Source organism: Chrysemys picta, chromosome 19, assembly GCF_011386835.1.
Source record: "Chrysemys picta bellii isolate R12L10 chromosome 19, ASM1138683v2, whole genome shotgun sequence".
Classification (NCBI taxonomy): Eukaryota; Metazoa; Chordata; order Testudines; family Emydidae; genus Chrysemys; species Chrysemys picta.
Genome location: NC_088809.1, coordinates 6,212,271 through 6,234,089, shown reverse-complemented (window position 1 = coordinate 6,234,089; position 21,819 = coordinate 6,212,271). Strand labels below are relative to the sequence as shown.

General features: G+C 36.8%; 1 protein-coding gene across 19 annotated transcripts in view; it reads left to right on the top strand.

Annotated features, from left to right (window-relative positions):
* The window catches only part of BCAS3 (BCAS3 microtubule associated cell migration factor), a 488,284-nt gene that overhangs the window by 173,709 nt on the left and 292,756 nt on the right, over positions 1–21,819 (top strand). For 11 of the 19 annotated variants that reach the window (XR_010593801.1, XR_010593802.1, XM_065573036.1 and 8 more), the window contains 2 exons: positions 10,390–10,540; positions 18,582–18,626. Coding sequence is in view for 17 of the 19 variants with exons in the window: in XM_065573036.1 (XP_065429108.1) it covers positions 10,390–10,540; positions 18,582–18,626 (196 nt within the window). In the remaining 2 variants the exon portion in view is untranslated. The remainder of the gene's footprint in view (positions 1–10,389; positions 10,541–18,581; positions 18,627–21,819) is intronic. The other 8 variants (XM_065573033.1, XM_065573037.1, XM_065573040.1 and 5 more) reach the window with 1 other exon arrangement.

The window sequence follows — 21,819 nt, the reverse complement described above, 5'->3', positions numbered from 1 at the left end:
TTGACACTTCTCATGACCTGAGTCATGATGCTGTCACAGAGCCAGAAAACATCCTTAGCAGTCATGGGTAAAAAAGCAGAGCTGATGGGGGGGGGGGGGAGAAGAGGGAGGAGAGAGAGAGAGATTCCTATGTTTTTCCCCCCAGTTTTAATATTCTGTGGGTTTTAGACAAGTCACTTTTGTTATAATTTTCCATGGATGATATTCTCAGGTTCTCATATGCAATGGTTATCAGAGCACATTGTTTTATAACTTAGAAGAAATAAAGTGTATGCAACCTGGGTCAGATATCTGCCTAGAACTACTCTAAACATAATAATGTTTGTGCTAATTGCTGCAGACATAGCAGGGGCCGCGTGGGGGGTGGGGGGGAGGAGGACATGGACATTAGTACAAGGAAAAAGTGACAAAAAAGCAGCCACAACTTTATTAACATACATAAATTGGCTTGGCAGAATTTTTTTTTTTATAATCTTGACATAATATCAATGCTTATTATAAAGCATATTTTAATTGTTATAAATGTCAATTTTCAGGAAAATTTTGGGGAGAGTGTCAGACAATCATTATTTAATGACAGTAGACTTTGAGATTCAAAACGCTAAATCTTTATAACCATTAAACACAAATTCTCAGAATCAGATGTCAAAGTATACAAAGTAAATATCCTGAAGTCAAACTCTAAGCAGCATTTTTCTTACATTGCCTACCTGTAAATTTTGATTGTTATTAATGGAGATATTTTTTGTCAGTTTGTGCGTGCATGGTGAAATTGACGGTTACCGATATTTACCAGTAAAAATCGAATCCTTCCATGTCTGTATATAACTAATACTTAATATTAGGTATCCGCAAGCTAAAAATTGGGGTGGGCATGCTTTTATTTCTTCTCCCTGTACTCCACCCAATAAGGTTGTTCTCTACTGCACACAGACAAGTCATCCAAGAGGCTACCAGGCCAATCATTTGCACATTTTAATGCAAAAGTGTCCCATGTCTCATGCTGAGGGACTTTGTTCTCCCACAGCCAAAACTCCAGTAGTTCCTAGTGATCAGTTTATTCTATTCCATGGGTCAGGGAAGCCCTTTGCCTTCCAATGGCACCAGGATTAAGGGCCCTCATTGTCTAAATTTTGCCTATGTCATCCAAACTTCTTGCAAGGATCCACCGATACAAAGAGGCCTTTAAATTTACACACAGAAGGGAAAAATGGAAGAGAAGCAGCAACAGCATATGCCTGTCTCCCTAAGCCCTGCACCACCGATCCAAGATACACTGCTATAAAACATCTACAAATGGACAAGTAAACTCGGTGATTATGAATAACCAAGCCTGGAATCCATGACTCTGAGCAGAATTGTAGGCATGAATCCTGGTATAGACAGGATGGCAAGCGGCTGGATCCCCTCCCTGGTGCAGGCTTTTACTGGAGATGATTCAGCCAATGGGAGGCCATTTTAGCTGATTTCCCTGGCAATCACCAATTGGGGTGAACCAGCTGAAGTGTCAGTGTTACAGTCTGCTCCTACCTCTGCAGGGAGCTATGAGGTCCACAGCTGGCTATCAGAGGGAGGGGTTTTTGTTTTTGTTTTTGTTTTTTCACTTCAGTGCAAGTTTTGCCCTAAGGATTGTAGGTTTGGACCAACAATATTTTCAGTTAAATGGACCCTGAAAGATTATTATGTAGTAAGATTTTGGTCCTGTTTCTTGATCTACTTTTAGATCTGTTTACAAAGCCAGTGCAAGCTTTTATTCATATCCCCCTCTTCCCAAAACAAAAGCTTCAGTGCTTTTTTTTTTTTTTTTTATCCATGCAGCTTTTACAAGCAACTTTGTCCTGTGTTCCGGGTGCGAGGGAGAGAGAGGGGAAATTGTCACGGGAACAGATCTTAGTTTCAAGTTTCCAATGAGATATTTTATAAGAAGTTAGCTAAGATCATGGATACTTCCCTGACAGGAGGTCTCACAACTGTTAACATGGGACACCATGTACATACACAAGAGTACCAGGGCTACTTCACACACAATTGCCTGTGTCTATGAATGTGCCTCCAAAGATTTCATTTCCATCCAAAAAAAAAAAAAAAAAGCATGTGCAGAAGTAGGAGTATTGGCTGCATATCACCAGCAGTTTGAGCATAGTTTGTACAGCTCCCATGTGGTGGGTTCTAATCCCAAGCAGAGCTAGAGTTTTAAATGCTTCACCCTTAGGATATATCTGCACTGCAATTAAAACCCCCTGGCTGGCTCACAGGCTCACTGTTCAATTGCAGTGTAGACAGTCAGGCTGGAGCCTGGGCTCTAAGATCCCGCGAGGTGGGAGGGTTCCAGAGATTGGGCTGCCTGCAGTCCAACATGTCTGTGCCACACTTAAATAGCCCCGAGCCCGAGTCAACTGGCATGAGCCAGTCGCAGATGTCTAATTGCAGTGTAGATATATCCTTAGAGGAAGGTGACGTGAATGGTGTAAATTCCTCTGTCACTACCCCCAAGGGCTAGAAAGAATTTGAGGGTTTCAGTGAGAGTAATTTGTGGTTGAGGCAGTCAGTGGTTTTCTGAAAGTGGAGATAGTGTAGGGAGGGAAGTAGTGGAGGCCTCAGATGGAGAGTGTGTGGATGTGGTGGGAAAGTGCGCCAATGGGTGTGGTATAAAATCCTAGAAAGATTGGAGGGGTGATATCCAGGGCCTGAGGTCAGCTTTCCCTCCACCAAGCAGGTAACTGAGGGTAGAGGAGCGTTTCTTTCCCCTGTATCTGGAGACACTTGGACTGGTGCATGTGCCTCTCAGGGGAACGTTAGGAGCACACAGGCTTGCCCATTGGCATCAGATGCTCCATCTTTTCATACATAGATAAGGAAAGGGCTGCTTTCCCAGTACAGTCATGTGAATAGATGCAGCCGTTTTATAAAAGATGAGCAAAAAAGTGGTTTTAAACATTATGAAGACAAAAGGCCAAACATAACTGACCTCAGTGATTTACTCTGGATTTACATCAATGTAAATTTGAGAAAGTTTGACCTTGAGTGCCTAATCTGTATATAGCCACTGTAGCTAATAAAAGTGCTACTAGAAATATTCAGACATAGACTGTTAAATGGATCTTGTTCCTAGCAGTTTGCTGCTTGAAGCAGTTGCTGTGCAATGTTAAGAAGTAGCGGTTGTTTTAATTAAGAACTATAAAGTTTCCTGTTGTTGCACACCCAATTCCCAGGGGAAAAGTAACATTTTGGGGAAGATTTAAATATGTTACATCTTGTTGGCAGTAATTAGTGTTGTTCTTTTTTTAATTAATTAAAATATTATTGAATGATCTGTTACACCCTCCCAAACTACTTCTGTGAGCCAGCATTGCTTCCGCAGAGTTCTCTATTTGGGTCACACGGCAGTATTTCTCACCAGGGCGCTGTTGTTTCCTCTTCCGACCCTAGTAGATTACAGATTATACTGGAACATGTCTGGGGAAAGGTCAGAAACGAGGGTGAAAGTCCTGGAACTGTAGCTGGGAAGCATTTCATTCTCATCTATGAGACTTCTCGTATTGAATAAAAACCAAAACAAAATAAACCGCCACATGCATGATTTTTTTTAACAGCATCCTCTTTTATATTTAGTAAGGATTGTATTTGTCTTGCGTTAAATAATTAGTGAGTATTTGGTTGAAGAATCTCTTACAATAGGCAGCAAAAGAAGGCTAAGCGTGCTTCATTTTCTCATTGCTCAGCATGCCAGTGATTGTGTGGATTCAAGTGATTGTGTGTTTTACTTACAGTCAGTAAGTTGCAGGATATTGATATTTGATGTTAACTTTGTTAAAATATCTGTTGCAGTTTGAATTTTAGTTTATTAAGTACAGTAGGATATTAAAAGCAGACCAAGTGCTTCGGAATTGAAATGATATAATTGTGTTACTTATTAGTTTTATTGGAATTTTACAAGGAAGAATAAGAACACAAGGAAATACAGGATAATTTTTTAAAAATCTTACATTGTTTTACTATATAGCTAAGAGAAGTTCAGTTCTACTCATGTTTTTCTGGAAACAACACAGAACAAGTTGAATGCTTATTATTCCCAATATACTAATATAAAACCTTACATAGGGCCAAAACCTGCTTGCCTTACTTATGTGTAAAGTGAAATTTCACAGTGCACACCATCATCCCACAACAGCTGACATTAGCCAGTCCAAGAATACCATTTCCAACTGAAACGGCAGGGGAAATTTAGTAGGTAGAATTATATAATCTGAGTTTGAATTTACCCGAACTCTGGTGTTTACGCCCCTTCCTGTATTAGAAAGTGCACCTGTGATTTTAGAACTTGATAGTGTGGTACTGGGTACCCCCTTCTCTAGTTGATCAAAGGTGGTGGTGATCAACACTTTGTAGGTTTGTCCCTTAAGTAACCAGTACTTAATTTTTTTTGTCTGTTCTAAAAGGTGACATCTTCAATAGGAAGGGGCCCCTCAGTATCCTACCCGACTGCCGACCAAGCCCAAATCTATACTGAGTTCATTGTCAGGTGATCAAGTAGCGAATCAACTCAGTATGCTGCTTGTTTTTGTAATGTATTATAAACTAACAATTCTAGCATGTTTGGATCAAAATGCAGTTTTCTGTCAGGTCTGGAAAAATTCAATTATAAAAAAAAATAGAAATGTGCAACTCGCTCTGTCATTTAAATCTTACAGATTAGCTCCCTACAGTACGTTATTCTGGTTTGTACTTTTTAAATTAAAATAAAAAAATTGTAAGTTAAAAGTTTGTCTGTAGCAGTCATCAACCTAATGTCCAGTTTTCAGAAAAACCTTGGTGCCTGGTGGTTTGCCACTTTCATATATTCTCAGTCACTGCATTCAGCAGCTAAGAACACCAACCCTTCATATTCTGCCCTTTTTTTTTTTTTTTTTTTAAAGGGGTGGGCAAAGGTAAAACTGAAACGACATTAGCCTTGCAATGGCATTACCTGGGAGTTGCGGCTGATGTCTTTTCCACAAATGTCCAACTTTGTCAAAAACCAGTAAATCTTGTGAAGTTTATTTTCCTTATAGCATCTGTGTTTTATAATGGTGCTTTTAATTTGTTTTTAGTTTGTCTTTTGGGATTTCTTTTGTCCGGCGCTTTCAGGCCTCCCTTTTTTCAGTGGAAGTGAGTATGTTAATGATGACTGGTTTGGGAATATTCCCCTGCAAAGTTGACATGACAGCCTGTTCGCTCTGTGTAATAACAAAGCCCATTGTTATTTTCTCTCTTCACTTTTATCCTCAACTTAATCCATTTCTCCTGTGAGTATTTGTGGTATAAAATGCCTGGGAAAAAACATGGCTCAGAACACTGAATGGGTCATAGGAGGTTTTCTTATCCCAGACTTTATGCCAATTGGTACCCAAGATAGAACTAATGAATTATTTTTTCCCATGCCTCAGTAGGCAGACTTTATCCAATGAAATATTGCCCCTTTTAATAAATGTCTGCTGTTAGAATACCTTTTAAAAAGACAAGAACATCCCATGATTTTCTCCTAATTTCATGGTTTGTTCTCTGTCTATATATCTCCGTGTAAACATTCATAGATAAGATTCAGCAGCAGCTTCAACTAAAACAAGAGAACCAATTTCAATAATGGTAATCCAAAAAGCAGAATTTGGATTCGGGGCAGAAAACACTCAAGAAGTTTGGGATTTGGGTTTAGCTCAGATCAGGAGTTTGGATGCTTATCCAAACTTTCTCTTCCTCTTGAATCTGTAATATTTGGCTGGGAATTTTTGTGAGAGCTGCCTTTCAGGAGGTGTTCTGGCCCTTGACTTGAACCTGGGAGTGCCGAGATACAGGGAAGTGGCATGATGTACATAAAAAAACACCTTAAATTAAAGTGCCCACAACAGATGGTAAAAACAGCCCCTCCTTGCACAGCCCGTAAGCCTGACAGAAGAAAAACCTCTCCAGTGACATCCCATAGACAGATAAATACTTAACCAAAAAGATGTGCCTTGCTCTGTACTCTGAAGGTCAGTAAACTCAGACACTGGCAGATCACCAAGGAAGAGAGATCCACAGCTAGGGACGCTCTAGTGAAAATGTTCTGTCTCCAGTCCTTACGAGGGCATGTCTGTGATGAATGTGCCAGGAGTTGCTTTTTTTTTTAAGTTCCTTCTGAATGGATTGCTATAGAAGGTATTCCTGGAAAAGTCAATCAGGCAGTACCCTGCCTGGTTTATGTGCAATTGTCAGTATGAAAACAAGCTTCTGAAGTTAGCATGTCATTTCAAGCTAATTTTCGACGTTTAGGGAAGCTGTTGGAACTGTATTCCTGCTTTCTGTTACTTATCAATAGGTATATTTGAAGTGTTGATTTATCCTATACACATACTGCAAAATAATTTGACTGTGCTATGCTGAAGGATTCTTCACTATACAAAATTCTTTTGATATTTCTGGAGGACTTAAACTTTGTCGCTGTGTCCTTTGACAGTGAATCAACAACTGCTTGAGCTGTGGAAATAATGTTGATGCTTGACTGCATTCTTTGTGTTCTTTTGGCCTGATCCTACTGTCTTGTGTGCAAAACTCCCATTTACTGAATGGGAGTTGCATGCTTCTAAGGGCTAGAGGACGGGGGATAATTTTTTATTGGGTTTTTGGACAGATACAATAGCATGCACAAAGTTTAAAAAAACCCTGACCTGTTAAATGTAATCTTTGGAACACCACTTCATTCCAGTAGTAGATGTACAATGTAGGTCTTGCTGAATGCATGATAAAGAAATCCCAGTTACAGAGTGCATTTACTGTATCCCCACGGCTATGCAATTAAGAAGTCAAGGTTGTATCTTTATGATGGGACTGAGGCAACATTGTCCAGACAATAGAGATACCACTTTATAGAACATTTCCATACTAAAAGTATCTAAATATAATTCAAATGAAAGCTATTATTATTACTCTTTCTAAATAAAGTAGCATTTTTCCTAACCTGATTTATCTGCACTAAGTAGAGCTTATTTAAAAGTCAAATTATCAAGCAAAATGCTCACTCCTAAGTAACTAAAATTTTTCTCTTAACTCTTTTGTACCATTCTGATTTTTAATTTCTGATTTACACCATGGCTGGTGAATGTATTTTCAAAATTATGCAACTAAATTTTGCTTAAAAGAAAGTGTAGATTGATAGGTATTTGATGGCAGATTAGATGTTTAAAATGGTTGAATCTGTTATGTTTGGATCTTTTACTCTCGACTTCATTTCTGCTGTGAAACGTTGAGTGTTTTGATGACTGGGCTGGTTAATTTTTAATTTAAATTAGTATCTTTTCAGTCAGTAAAACTTTATTTTTAAAACTAAAATATCTGAACTCAGAAGATATTTCTGCCCTAGAAATTATGAACAAGTTAAACGTCCTGCTTCTTACCCACACCTAGTTACTTCGTAACACACCTCTTTCATCCTTAAAGGATAGTGATTTTTGCAGTCTGTAGGCAATGCTTGTGAATAATTAGTTAAACTTTGATTCTGTTCCTATATTTATTTTTAATGCAATTTTCAACTGAAAGCAATGCATACTTTTCTTTCTGTGTGGAGTATCTGCAATAGGTTAAATGAGAGCACCTTAACTCTAGCACAGTTTTAAATGATAACATTGGTGACGTTTTAAAGTGAAAGTGTTTTTCATTAAATATCACAAAGTGCTTTGTTAGAAACAACAGATATGAATGCATATAGGATTGGTTTTCCAAGATGGTTTAAAGAGTCAGAAGTCACAATCTTGAAAACAAACCTCATATAGTCAAGTATCGTGTCTTTGTTAATTCTGATTGAGTAAGGTCTTAGTTTCTGCAAAGTGACTGCAATATGATTTAGGCAGGAATTAAAGTAGGATTTACAGCAACAATTCTTTGTACAGTCCTTCTAAAAAAAAGTAAATAAATAAAAGCTGCTTTAATGCATTCCCAGAACACAAGCAAACAAGTTGAAAGGAATATTCTGTTTTGTTCCAATTTATCATCTCTTAAGCATCTTTATTTCCCTTTATATATTTTTGTTCTTTCCTTTTTTTTCTTGTCTTCCTTTGGTTGTCATTAAAGACACCAGAAAAATGCTTAGTGTAAAAAAGTAAAGTATAGTATAATGTATCAAACAACTCAGAAAAATGTTGCTACTCCTTAGATCTTTCACTCTGTAAAATACAAACGTTACAGTGACTAATTGCTGTGCATGTGTGTGTATTGGTATTTTTAAGATTCCTGAAAGAGGATCTAATCCTCCAAACTGCTGAGTGTCCTCAACTGCCCCACAGGATCCCTCAACTTTAATGGGAGTTGAGGGAGTTCGGCATCTTTCAGCGTAGATCTAATTTATGATTACTCACTTTTCCTGCACTCAAAAATCCTATTGAATTCAGTGGCAGCTTTGCATTTGGAAGGCTAATTAATTGCTGCATGGTACTGAGATTTGAGTGCATTGAGTAATTACAGATTCCTTGTATGTACTGTATACAAATTACCGTTGCAACAGGCAGATGGGGTTCAGAACTTGATCAGTGCAACATTACAATTACTCATCATATTCCTAACAGAAAAAAGAAAGCAAGGTATAGATATTTGGAATCACTTTTTTAGGTATCACTGTTTTCTGTGTTGAATGTTGCTGCTTATGTTGAATACAGAGTGAGGAACACATTTTTTAAAAGGGGCTGGATGACATATAATAGTAACTAATTACACAAAAATGCAGAAAACTATTTTATACTCTTTCCACATGAATCAAGAATGAATCTTCAAGGAAACTAATCAAAGATTTTTTTGAGAAAAGAATTGAAGCCTCAGGCTTAATTTAAACGAGGGTTTTTTCTTTCTTTCTTTCTTTCTTGTTATTACCCCCTACCCCCAAGTTAGTTCAGGAAAATCTCTATAGTTCTAAATGAAGTCCGTACTCAGAGACTATTCAATAGGCTGGTTATTCATTAAAGCCCTGCCATTTCTCTTAAAACGTATTGAATAATGCGCACACCGGATACCTAACACAAAATACACTTTGTAATTTCATCATTTTTTTGTTTGTGTGCTTTCCTAAAACACAGAGTTCTACATACTTGGTAGAAAAACAAACACAAAACCCCAAGCTAACGGTTATATGGTATTAAAAGGAGGGTAAAGGAAGCATTGAGTGTCTTTAGGAAGATGAGACATTCATTAAGATTTTTCCGCCTTCCTTTTCCTATCTTCAATCCATCTGAAGTACCATTATAGCTTTTCAGCCTGCTTCCTGTGAGAAACTCTTTTCTTTGCTGTTATTCTTCCTTGAAAAAAGGTGGCTACACTTCAGTCAGGATTGTATGGATTTGGCCTGGGATTTGTATAATATCTATGTAGAATGCATCAGTTGTTTAGGAACTTAATTCCCAATATGGCTTCCTTTTGATTAAGGACAAAGCCAGCATTTCACAGCATTATAGGAACACAGAAAAACAAGTTAATGATCTAAACCTTTTAATTCACAGTTGCTTGTCTATTTAAAGTACTTTTGATTCTATTATAAACAGACTGGCCCCTTTTTGTTTCATTTCTTTCTTTCTTTCTTTGGTTTCTTTACATTTCTTTCCCTGTTGGCCATGAAATTTGTAGCTAGTTTCCTTTTCTAACTGAAGAATGAAAGGTTGTCATTGCAGAATGATACAGAAAGTAGGAAAGCATATCTAAACTAAGCATATGTCCAAAACAGACCTTCTGTCTTAGTAATTTGAAACAAGTTTAGTTTGGGGGGGAGGAAGGGGGAGATTCTTTCCCTTTTCTAAATGCTATATTTTGGCTATTTTATTTCTCTTGTTTTGAAGGACAGTGAAGTTTTTCTTTTTACAATAAACTCTTGATTTTTCTCTTATTTTAGTTTAACTTTCATTCATTTTATTCTTTATATGTAAGTAGCATGTATTTTTCGATCCTTTCTTCAGGGCAGCAGGTTGCTATTCTAGGATACCATGCTTTCACTCATGGAGGCAGCAAAAATGTTCTTTTTCAGAACTTCTCAATGTAGAGCACAGTATGAGGTCCTGCAGGACAAAAATTCCTTTCTAGAGTATTTACCTTTTCCATAGACAATTTGGATTCAGAATCTGCTTCTCCAATTGGACTTTGAAATGGCTGACTTTATTACTATAGGCTACAATTTCTTCATCTCCTTAGATATGAAAAATATTTTTATTGCTGTTTTATCTGCTTCTGTATATTTTTCTATCGTTTTAAGATGAATTCTGTAGAGATTTTTTCTTTTTCTTCATCAATAGAAGTCTATTATTGTATATTTAAAACTGTTAATTTTATATGGTTATCAGAAATGATAAATGGGGAAAAATTTCCAGTAATAATTTTTTTAATTTTTTCCATCTCTTCAAGGTAAACTGAATAACCAAGATACTTACAATAATTTCACTAATAATAATCCTGGGAACCCACGACTCTTGCCACTTCCAAGTTTGACTGTGGTGGTACCTCTTGCACAAATCAAACAGCCAATGACCTTAGGGACCATCACCAAACGCACAGGGTAAGTGTATCTGCATGACATTTCTTATTAACACTGTTTGTGGTTGTTCGACAAAATACTCATAGAACTAATTCATGCGATTAGTGATGCTTTTCTGATTTATGCTTTGTGTTTCCAGCGTACATATGTGTACATTCCGTGGCACAAAACTTAGGTAGAAAGTAAGAATAAGTATTAAAAATACATAAAACAGATCTGTCTAAGAATTCAGAAGCATAAATGTTTGTTTGTTTGGACTGACGGATCATTTTCTTGCAACCACTCCATGGACATATTCTACATTGACAAGAGTAGACATTATGCATAAGGAACATATGTCTTGGTCTACGTTGAATCATATACGGTGATCTCTTGAATAGTTTCCACCTTAAAGAAAACTTGTTTTAAATATGTTTTTGATTTCTAAATTCTTCAACCATAGTAGTAGTTGTCTGTCACATATGGAAAGGCAGCAAACCAGGGGTGACTATAGATACATAGAAAAATCCTATACACATAAATCTATGTTTCTAATGTTTTCCTGACAGGTTAATTCTGTCTATGTACCCTATTGATTTGAGTAATTTTTTTTATAAAACACATCTCATCGGAACCCTGAGAATCCTCCTCATTTTCACCAGCTTTTACACATCCCATGCACTTAGCATTAAGGTAAGGAGGACTAGACCGATTTCCTTCTGATTTCATTGATCAGTCACAGGGGTCACTCGTGGGTGCTTACAAAGGAACTGTCTTTTTTTTCCGGTGTTTGTACAGCACCTAGCACAGTGGAAAACTGGTCCATGACTAGGGCTCCTGGGCACTATGGTAATTCAAATGATAATGATATTAATACCCCTGTACAGTGGACTACCTCTGCAGCACTCCTCACCCCAATCGTTTAACTTAGTACAGTAGGCTAAGACTTGGGTTTGAAGCACACGCATGTCTGCTGCCACAGTTCTCCTCTCCATAGCTCTTAAAGGGCCTGTGGAATTTTTCAAAGATGTGTTTGCTCCCGTGTCCTTGATCAAAATTTCCCTTTCCACTTACTGTTCTGCAGGATGCTAGTCGCCTGTTGATTTTCACCATCCATCCAAGAGTCAGCTACATTTTAGTAGTTCTGTATGTATGGTGTATAAAGCACTTTAGGATCCTCTGGTATGACAAGCACTACTAAATAAGTGTACATTATAATTATTATATATTTATTATTAAATAGGACATTAACCAACCATATAATGCACACTTAGAAAAGAGGCACAAAGTAAGTTCAGGTTTCACAGATTTTAAAATTTGGGGGTATTTGCTCCTGAAATTGACTAGTATCAGCTGACCGTTGATATTTTGTGTACTTAAATAGCCATCTGTCTCTGGAAAAGTCTGAAAACTTCCAGTTTCTGCAGTTCATGAATAAACTCTCAATTTCCCCTCCTTCCTGGAGAAGGTCAAATCCTGAAGGTTCAACAAGTAGAGCTTTATTTTAAAAGTTTGACTCAGTCATTCCCTTATTGACTGAGACTTCTATATGTATGAGAAACATGCTTATGTGGATACCCTAGCACAACTCCCTTCCTATTCACAGCCTATTCATGGAGTTTGGGGGTTGGCAAGTAAGTACCATCTTGCCACCCTTACTTAGTTCCCTGCTCAAAGCCACATTACCTAGATTTTACATGGGGACAGGTGAATTTCACCTTAGTGCCCTTCAATGGGAATTTTACTTGAGTAAGCAGAGAGTAAGGATTTCAGGATTGTGACCTTTATTCTGGTTAATTACTCATTCTCTGATATGATGTCTGGGATATTTTATAAAATGTATTTATTATTATACTTTACATAGCTCTACAGGTATGCCTGGCAAGGTCCTAAGGGTCATATAATCTAACCACCCAGTTCTGCTCCCATTGATGTGAATGGGAGTTTCGTCAGGCCTTAGTGCCGAGTTCCGAGCAAAAGCTGAACACCTGTGATACTCCTTGACTTTGGTGGGAATTGTAAGTGCTCAGCACCTCTGATGATTTGCCCCTGAACTGTGCAGAGAATTGTAGACAGAACATGTGGAACAACAGAGAAGCAGGGACAAGGGAAAACTGTAGTTTATTTCTTTCATGCATACATTGCAAGTGGTTTTTTTTTGCAATATAATCACAGATGAGGGAGGAAAATGGAGCATGGAGATGAATGCTGGAAAGAAAGTGAGCAAGGAAGAGGAGAGGGAGGGAGACCGATGACCAGGAGGAGGGATGGCATGGCGTGTGCATCAAAAGAGGAACAGGTAGAGGGATATCTCAGTGGTTTGAGCATTGGCCTGCTAAACCCAGGGTTGTGAGTTCAATCCTTGAGGGGGCCATTTAGGGATCTGGGGCAAAAATCTGTCCAGGTATCAGCCCTGCTTTGAGCAGGGGGTTGGACTAGATGAACTCCTGAGGTCCCTTCCAACCCTGATATTCTATGATTCTAAGTCAGGAGTGGGAGAAGGAGACAGAGAGGAGTTGAGCAAAAGGACTAGGAGGAGCACAACAGTGGGAGGAGGAGGATCTGAGAATGTAGGTTTCGGCACAGACAGATAGACTCTTGAAGATGAGCACAGGGAGCTTGAACCACAGTGATAGGCCCTGTTGGACCTGAGAGCAAGAGAGATGGTTGAAGGAGACAAGAAGTCAGTGGAGACGTGAGGAGGGGAATAACATGATTGGAGTGACAGAAGGGGAAGACGGTAAAAATCAGCGTTGTGGTTCTCAGTGGTAATTTTTGCTGCATTTTCTGAGGCCATTTATAAAAAAAAAATGTGATGGTAATGCCATTGAAATTTTGTACAAGTAATGCAGAAATAACTGAAATCTTGCATTTTATTTCTACATATTATTTCATACCTATCTTAAGTGTGTAGTTCATGCTCGGCTTTTTCCACATGTAAATTTCCTATTCACAAACGTTGCCCTATCCTATTATTTTGTGTAATTTTAAAAATGAATTGAGCACAAAATATTCAATGAGGCTTATGGGGGTGGGGGGGAAATGGTCATGGAAAGGACCCCAGCTATGTAAGTACAATTTTCATGAATGGGCTGATAATATTCAGCAAATCCTGTGTAAATGTGTAATACTAAGCTTATGGCTGCCTTCTTTTGTTCTGTGTCCAAAATATTTGATGAAAGTACACAAAATTAACATGAAAAGCTGTATTTACAAAGCAGAGATTTAAGAGGAATGCCTAGGATCCAAGAAGCTTGGCATGCCTAAAATGGCCAAATTGAGACAGCAGCCTTAACTTAAACCTCCAGGGGGCAAAGCGTGTGTTTGACATATTTAACATCTGCCCTCATATTTCTAGAAACACATAGCAATGTAAGTCTGTACGGTGTAATATTTAGACAGGACAGGGACCATCTGCCTAGCTCTAAGAAGTGTAGGAGGCATGTATTACTACAAATGGCAAAAGACAGATGTATTTACACCTACGTGGTCAGCACCTTTAAGCAGTGCTTCAAGGAAACAAGGCAGTCTTTGGAAGCAGCTGCTTAACCTTGTGATTGTGCAGTGATCAGAGAGGAAGGAAGTGCTTGAAATCAGTTGGATTTTACAACTACTATACAGTGGTCATCAAAATTGGTTCTTTCTGTTGCTTTTAAAAATCAGATTTTAAATCTATTATGGTACAATTCCAGAAAGAAAAAGCAAGACTAAAACAATAACAGATAACTCCTAGTTTTAGATTTGTCTGCTTTATTAGTTATTAGCATCTGAAAAGCGCTTTTTCCATTAGAATACTTAAGCAGCATTTATAACTGGATTCATCAAGCAAATAGTTGTTGTTTTTGTTCTAGTTTTTTCCAGGACAACAAAATATTTTTTCATACAAAAAGATTAATCAATGCCCTTAATATTATCGATCTCAAATCAACATGTTATTTTCTTGGCAACCAGAGAGGAGTAAACTTTCAGAATGAGTCCATAGTTAGCCACATGGGAATGAAATATAAGAATCAGGAGTTGCGTCATCATGGTGTTTCTCACTGGAGCTTTTTTTGTCAAGTAAACCTGCAAAACTCAGAACATTTTCTGACCACTCATTAAGCTCCTTTGTTTTGAATGCGGGTTACACTCCTAGTGTTGAATACCAAGAAAAATGGCATCTCTTGTTTCCCATGACTGTTCTTTCTTTGGTTTCCTCCCTGTGCTTCTTCCCTTGACTTTTTCATTCCCCCACCACTTCCTCTTAAACTGTCTATTCTGCCGTCTCCATTTGGCACTTCACTCTTACCCCCAATTTTTTAATAAGCCTCTTGACTCGCTTTCCTGCAGTTTGTCCTATCAACACTTTAACACCAGAAAAGATTCCCTAAAGGGACTCTCTACACTTTCAAGAAAGAAGGACAATCTTGTAGTTAAAGCCTGGGCATGGGGGCTGGGAGATGTAGGCTCCACCACAGATTTCCACTGTGTCTTTGGGTAAGTCACTGAACCATTCTGTGTCAGTATCCCCATTAACAGATAGGAAGAATAATACTGATTTCCCTTGGAAAAGTGTGGTGTGCCCTAATTCATTCATTTTTTTTGCAAAGCGCTTATAAATCCTAAAAGGGAGGTTTCTATGTAGGGACAAATGATTTATTTCCTGAGAGAAGCAATAGAAAACTAGACAATCTGACTGTCTTGGGACCATTAAAAAAAAGACAGCACTTGAATGTATTAATTGGAGGAAAGCTTTGTGTTTGCAGTTGACCTATTATAAGTACATCCTGTTTCAGTGGAGTGAATTTTATTTAGTTTCCAGTTCATACGAATGTGGTAAAATAGATGAACCGTAACAGAGAAGAAGAAATAAATGATAAAGTAATTGCTACAAAGGAAAATTCTTGTAAATGTTTGCTCCTTTGACAGCAGCATTTATTTTAAATTTCTCAAGGGATGGTCATTTATGTTGGTATCGTACTTCAGTCACAAATGTAACGTAGCGACACTGAAACCCCCAGATGTCAATTTCTGTAGTGGTCTCTTGCCAAAACAAAGCCTTACAGTGCTCCTTACAAGAACAGGAACAAATCTGATTTTTCCTCTTTGAAAGGTTTGAGTTCATATATGTGAAACTTTATCCATTTCCCCTCCTCCTGCTTTTTTTTATTATATAAAATAAGGAGAGGGAAATGTAGATAAAGTCTCTGATGTTGAAACGGGCTGAGATTTTATCATTTTAATGTTTCCCATCTCCTGTACTATTTGTTCAGAAAATCATTGATATCCGTTTGATGTATTTTGACTCAGACGAGCTTAATTGATCCCAGGTCCGATTAGTGATGCAAACAAAAATAAGAAGAGCAATATCATGATCCAATTACGTAGGCAACAACAACTGAAAAAAAAATCTAGTATGCATTAAAACTAAATCCAAGTCAAAGCTTAGAAAGACAATGATCAGTGTGCCTGGACGTTTATTGAAAACTTTCTGTTTTGGTCACATTTTTCAAACATGGTTATGTATCATCTGAAGAATTAGAATGAGTATACTAAACTTTGGTAATAAAGAAGCAGCTCTAGCCCTTTGTAATTTGTTTGAAGTATTGTGATTTATCCCTCATTTTGCCCAAATGTCACAATTTCTTTATGAAATATCAGGGAAACCTGATAGTAATGGGGGGTTAGGGTAAGTAGACATTGTTGAATTTATTAAGATCTTGAATAGTTACATATTTTTAAAAAACGTGCTAAAGCAGCAAAATCAAATAAGTTTTGGATTTCTTAAAACTCATGACCAGATTGAAAACTAGGTGAAAAAATAAAAAATACGGTTTGAATTTTGAATCATAATCACCATCATTTAATATTTTTTCCGTTGGCAGACAATTCCCAATATACTCTCTTATGTGCACTTGGCATTCGAGCCACTGCAACATAGAACTTCAGTGGCTTTTTTTCCCCCCGCCTTGACATTGCTGTGTTATTGTCACCCAGCATAGCCATCTGGTGCTGTCAATTCAAGGATGGGTTATCTTGTAATTTGTACATTGTCTTTTTTTATTAACAAACCAACCATGCTGTGTGAAGCAAATTGTAAAACATGTTCAGTTGCTTGTGTAAAAGATCACAGAAATGAATTGTAAATTAAGGAAAGCAGGGAACCGCGGAACAAAAAGGGGTTACTGCTGTGCTATCTGACATGTATACAGACTTTGTATTACAAATATAAGCTTAAATGTAACTGCAGTTTTTCTGTGCTACAAGAAATCTAATCTATACTGAAAATGTGCGGTTTGAGTTAAATCTGTGTTGGTCACTTAGTTTATTTTTGAAAAAGACAGTGGTAATTTTTGTGATTTAAAAAAAGATTTCATGGTAACTTGTTCAATGTAATAATAATGTATAGAATTTTCAAACAAATACTTAATTCTTTCAATGTCCTTGTGATCTTAGGTAAGTATTATTTTCCCTGCTTCTACCAATGGAAAAACTGAGGCAGAGAGGTAAACTGATTTGCTTTAGGAAGGACTCAGCCAGGATTACAACTCAGAAATTCCCAGCTCCTAGTCTCATGATTAGACCACTAGCTAATGGCTCTACAGATTTAGGCCAGGCAGATCCTTGGCTCTTGAGTATGTTGGTAATGGGTTGTGCAGAATAATGGAGAGTTCTGTTTTTTGTCAAAGGTTTCTTAAGTGCAGCACCACTTGGTTAATCTGTTGATGAATCCTTGTAGTGGCTTTTGGGACAATAACGCGCTGTCTGTGTTAGAAGTCAGTTCATCCAATTAAACAGGGTTCTAGCACTATTCTAGAATGGCTAGGCATTTCCTGAAGGGCTGATGGTTCCACCCTAGTGAACCTTGATGCAGAACTGGGACCCCAGTAGACATGTGTATGAAAACAATTTAATTAAAAGAGACGTTACTATACATGATAAAGCTGCAGAGCTTGTAATACCTTTAATTTGGTCTCAGAGTCGCAGCCGTGTTAGTCTGTATCCGCAAAAAGATCAGGAGTACTTGTGGCACCTTAGAGACTAACAAATTTATTTGAGCATAAGCTTTCGTGGGCTGTAGCCCACTTCATCGGATGCATAGAATGGAACATACAGTGAGGAGATATATATATACACTGTATACAAATGTCAGTATGATTATGGCTTATGCCAGGATGATTTAAAACAAACAAACTGATTAAAAAATTGGTAGTGGTGGGGCTTGGTTTTAAAAACTATACTGTACATTATAGAAAATAGTTTTTAAAACCGATTTTGTGCTGTAGAGAGAATTTTAATAAGTGGCCAAACATATTAAGTTGTGCATCAGTATTAGATTTTATATCGGATGTTGCATTTAAAATTAGTGATTCTTTTCTTTGCTGCATTCCAAACTAGCTTGTCAGGAAAAAAGACTAGCGTGTCATGCCACTGTTATGCATTTTCATTTCCAGGATTGTGTTTTTAAAATGAGGAAGAGGGAGGGGGGAGAACTTCCCTAAAAGATGGTTGTTCTACCTGAAGTTTATTTATTATCGGACTGAACTCTTTCTGGCAATTATTTTTTCCGACTCTCGTTGTCAGATTTTAAACATTTAATGACAAACACCCACACATCTGCTGCCGTTGATGCTAATTTACTTCGTTCATCTGATTATTAATGTTGACTTGAACGTTGTTTTAAGGCCCTCAGCTCTGTGTTTCCTCTGTAGTGCCTCTTACAAGGCATTGCCAGAGCATTTCAAAAAGGAAAACGATACTGTCTAACTTTTCAAAATCTGTCCATATTAAAAGCAATAACAGCATGTGGATGCTATATTTACAGCAGTTACTGCATGAAGGGTCTGATCCTGTAAACACTTGCCTCCATGGGTAGTCACATTGATGTCAGTGGGGCTACTCACATGAGTAAGTGTTTGGAGGTTGTGGTCCTCATCAGCATGTTGGTTACATTAGAGTTCAGCATACCTTCAGGGGCCTTGCAAACAGTTATGAAAATTATTTTATTTACCTTTATCTTAAATCTTAATAGCATGATGTACACTGTACTTGTCGATAATGAGTTTTCATCTAATTTTTGTGCATTTTTCCCCTTTACATGAAGACCTTACCTGTTTGGAGCAGGATGTTTTTCCATAAAAGCTCCTTGGTGAGTTCTGAGTTCAATCCCAGCATGCCTATAATTCATTTGGTGTTATCACTGAAAATAACTTTACATTCAAATTGTTTTTTTTTACTGCATGGGCTGATCCATAGGTGGAAGAACTGTATACTTATCACCTACTTTTAAACTATGGATAAATATTCGCCATCAAGTGTTCAAGAAACAAATATGTGTACTGTGTTTCTCTCATGATATTTAATATTTTAAAGTTGACATTTTAATTAATATTTGAAGTAGGGAAATTTAGTTTTTAAAGTAGCCGAGATGTTAGAAAAGATAAAAAATAATCCAGATAGGCAAAGGTGAATACAATATCTGTTCTAAAAACATAATGCCTCTCTCTCTCTCTCTCTCTCTCTCTCTCATACACACACACTTCACACAGTGTAGTGTCGAAACACTTTCCTTGCTTATGGACAGAAGACACCAGCTACTATAGGTTTCTCTGTAGAACGTAAAATTAGGTAATAATAAAATACTAAACTAAGAGAAATGAAATAATAATATTATAATGACTAACCATTTCCCACTCAGGAAACCACTTTAAATGATGAAACATTTTTAAGAACACTAAATAAACAGACATTCCGAAGTTCTTATCACCATGTCAAAAGACATGTTGTTGCTTAATAGTCAGCACATTTTTGTAATAAAATGTTTTAAACATTTAACATTGCCGCATATTGCCACAACCAGCTTATAAAATACTGTACAGGCATGGAAGCATTAAAAGTAATCGTAAGAAGTTATTCTGTGCAAGAGACTGGTGCAGCCACTCTCGCAGTATTGTGTACTCTCCTAGTTACTTTATTCTAAAAAGAGTATGATCAGGCGGGTACAGATTTAGATAACTAGAATGATATGGGGGTGTGAGGATTTTAGGCAGAAGATTTCAAGAGCTATTGGGGACTACATACTGTAAGTGTGTAGTGATTTATATATGCAGCTCTCATGATCACTAATGGGAATTGTTCACATATATCCCTGTTACATCCAGATCAGAATATTATCCCTCAATCTATATTCTGTGGAAAAATGGGGCTTAAGAACCTCACAGTCTACAGAATTCTTAAGCGAATGGAAAGGATAGATACTGAAAGGAATATTTGAACTAGCTTAAATACAAGAATAATGGGGCACCAATTTCTATTAAATAAGGGCCAAGAACAAAAGGAAATAACGTGGAATTTCCTTATAGTGGGGATAGTTACTATGTGAGGGTTATACTAGTGTCTATACTGTAGCATCAAAATAGTTTTTAAAATATAAATGAATTATGAAAGCATTTGTGCTGCAGATATTACGAGAAATAATAACTCAAAGTACTAGAGAGTTAGATAGGCCCTTTTGGGGTAAAATAACCTGTGTTTTTGCATACATACTGAAATTATCTTCCTAAAATTCATTTGTAAATGTAGTTTTCCATGTAATTGAGTATTCCATCTGATAGTTTTTCCCTATTAACTATACAGGCATCAGACAAAAAGTTTTGAAGGTGGATTATCTAATAAATGGATGCATCAGTAGCCTAGATTCATAAAGCAGGCTCCCCTAGCTTCAACAAAGACAGTCATAGACACTTGTCAACCAGAAATGATTTTAGAGTGAAACAAGATTAAAAGACCTAGATTAAAGAGAGGAATATATGAAATATAATAGACTTTAAAATCATTGCTTGTCTTTTACAAGACTCTTTTGTGGTCTGTTTGATGCCAGTGTTGGTGCACAAGAAAATAGTCTTTACTTGCCTACACAGACATTGGGACAAAAAAATGGGGGCAGGGAATGAAAAAGGCATGTTGTTTCCATTAAAATCTTAATGAGACTTCAAATTATGTCGGCAGAGTGAGCAAAGATTTGACAATTTATTGTCTGTTGAATTTAAGGGCCTGTAAATATTTTTGGAGTAGTTTTTCTTCTTTGCTCCATGGAATGGAAACTGGGATCATGTCTTTATTTACTTGTTTTTAGGCAAAACACTATTAACTACCGTAATTTATTTACAACATTTATAATTTGACATCACCATGGTTATTCTTGAGAGAGATACAATTTTTGAGTATTCTTGCAAATGTAACTGTAAATTTCATGCACTGTTTTCCTGCCGGTAATTTGAAAGACATTATTTACCAGTTTGTTTACTAATTTATTGTTGATATATCTTTTTCCTTCAAAATTAAAATACATTAACATTTTAGAGATTTCAGTTGTTCACCAGTTTGTAGGTTGCAGATAGTAATTGTCAGTTGGTGTCTTTGTTAATGCAACAAACATGAAAACTTATTCTTTGGTAACATAATTCTAAACAGGTAGAATGAGACTAATTAACCCAAATACAGTGTAAATTGTAGATCAGTTCTATTATATCATATGTATGTAAATTATCTTTTTTACCTAATTAGTAGATTTTAATCTCCTAGATTGAAGCTAAAAACATACAATAATGCAATATGAATGTCTTACCTTTTTTTGCTTTTTAAAATGAATTTTAAAAGAATTTCATGTAACTATTTCATTTATGAAACCACAATTTTAAGACTCATATTTAAAAGGGTAAAATTTATTTTTCAGACAGATGTAGCTTTTTGAGAAACCCTGTATGCCTGTTTTTGGTACTGTATAATTGTCTGCTTAGATAAAAAAAATATTTTACTACTTATAATTCACCTTAAATCTCATACAACAAAACAAAACCGAAATTCAGAATGTTTAAATTAGTATCACTGCTATGATCCTTTTATAAACACTTTTACTGTGATGCAACAAAAAAGACATTTGTAGAAGTTAAGCCTAAGGATTTGTTACAACAATCAGCAATTATCTTTAATTTCTAAAATAATCATTTTTCCTGTTATACTGTAGGCATGAAAAAAGCCTACATTTTATTTCTCAAAGTCTCTTCTTTGCAAGATCTGAGGAAATGGGGCCTTTCTCTTGTTTATCAACTGCTTTCTCTTTAAGTCCTTTTCTAAAGCAATTGCTCTTCTAATTTTTCCCAGAACATGCACAAACCTTATACATGCACAAACTATATGAGGACAGCACCTTTTCTGGCTATGCCAAAAGAAGGACAGGAGACATTTGACCTGGGTTTAATCAGGCCGCAACTTTATTATTAGATGTCTGGGACCACCTGGCAGATAAAAATGTACAGTGCAGGTACCCTCATGTTTATTCC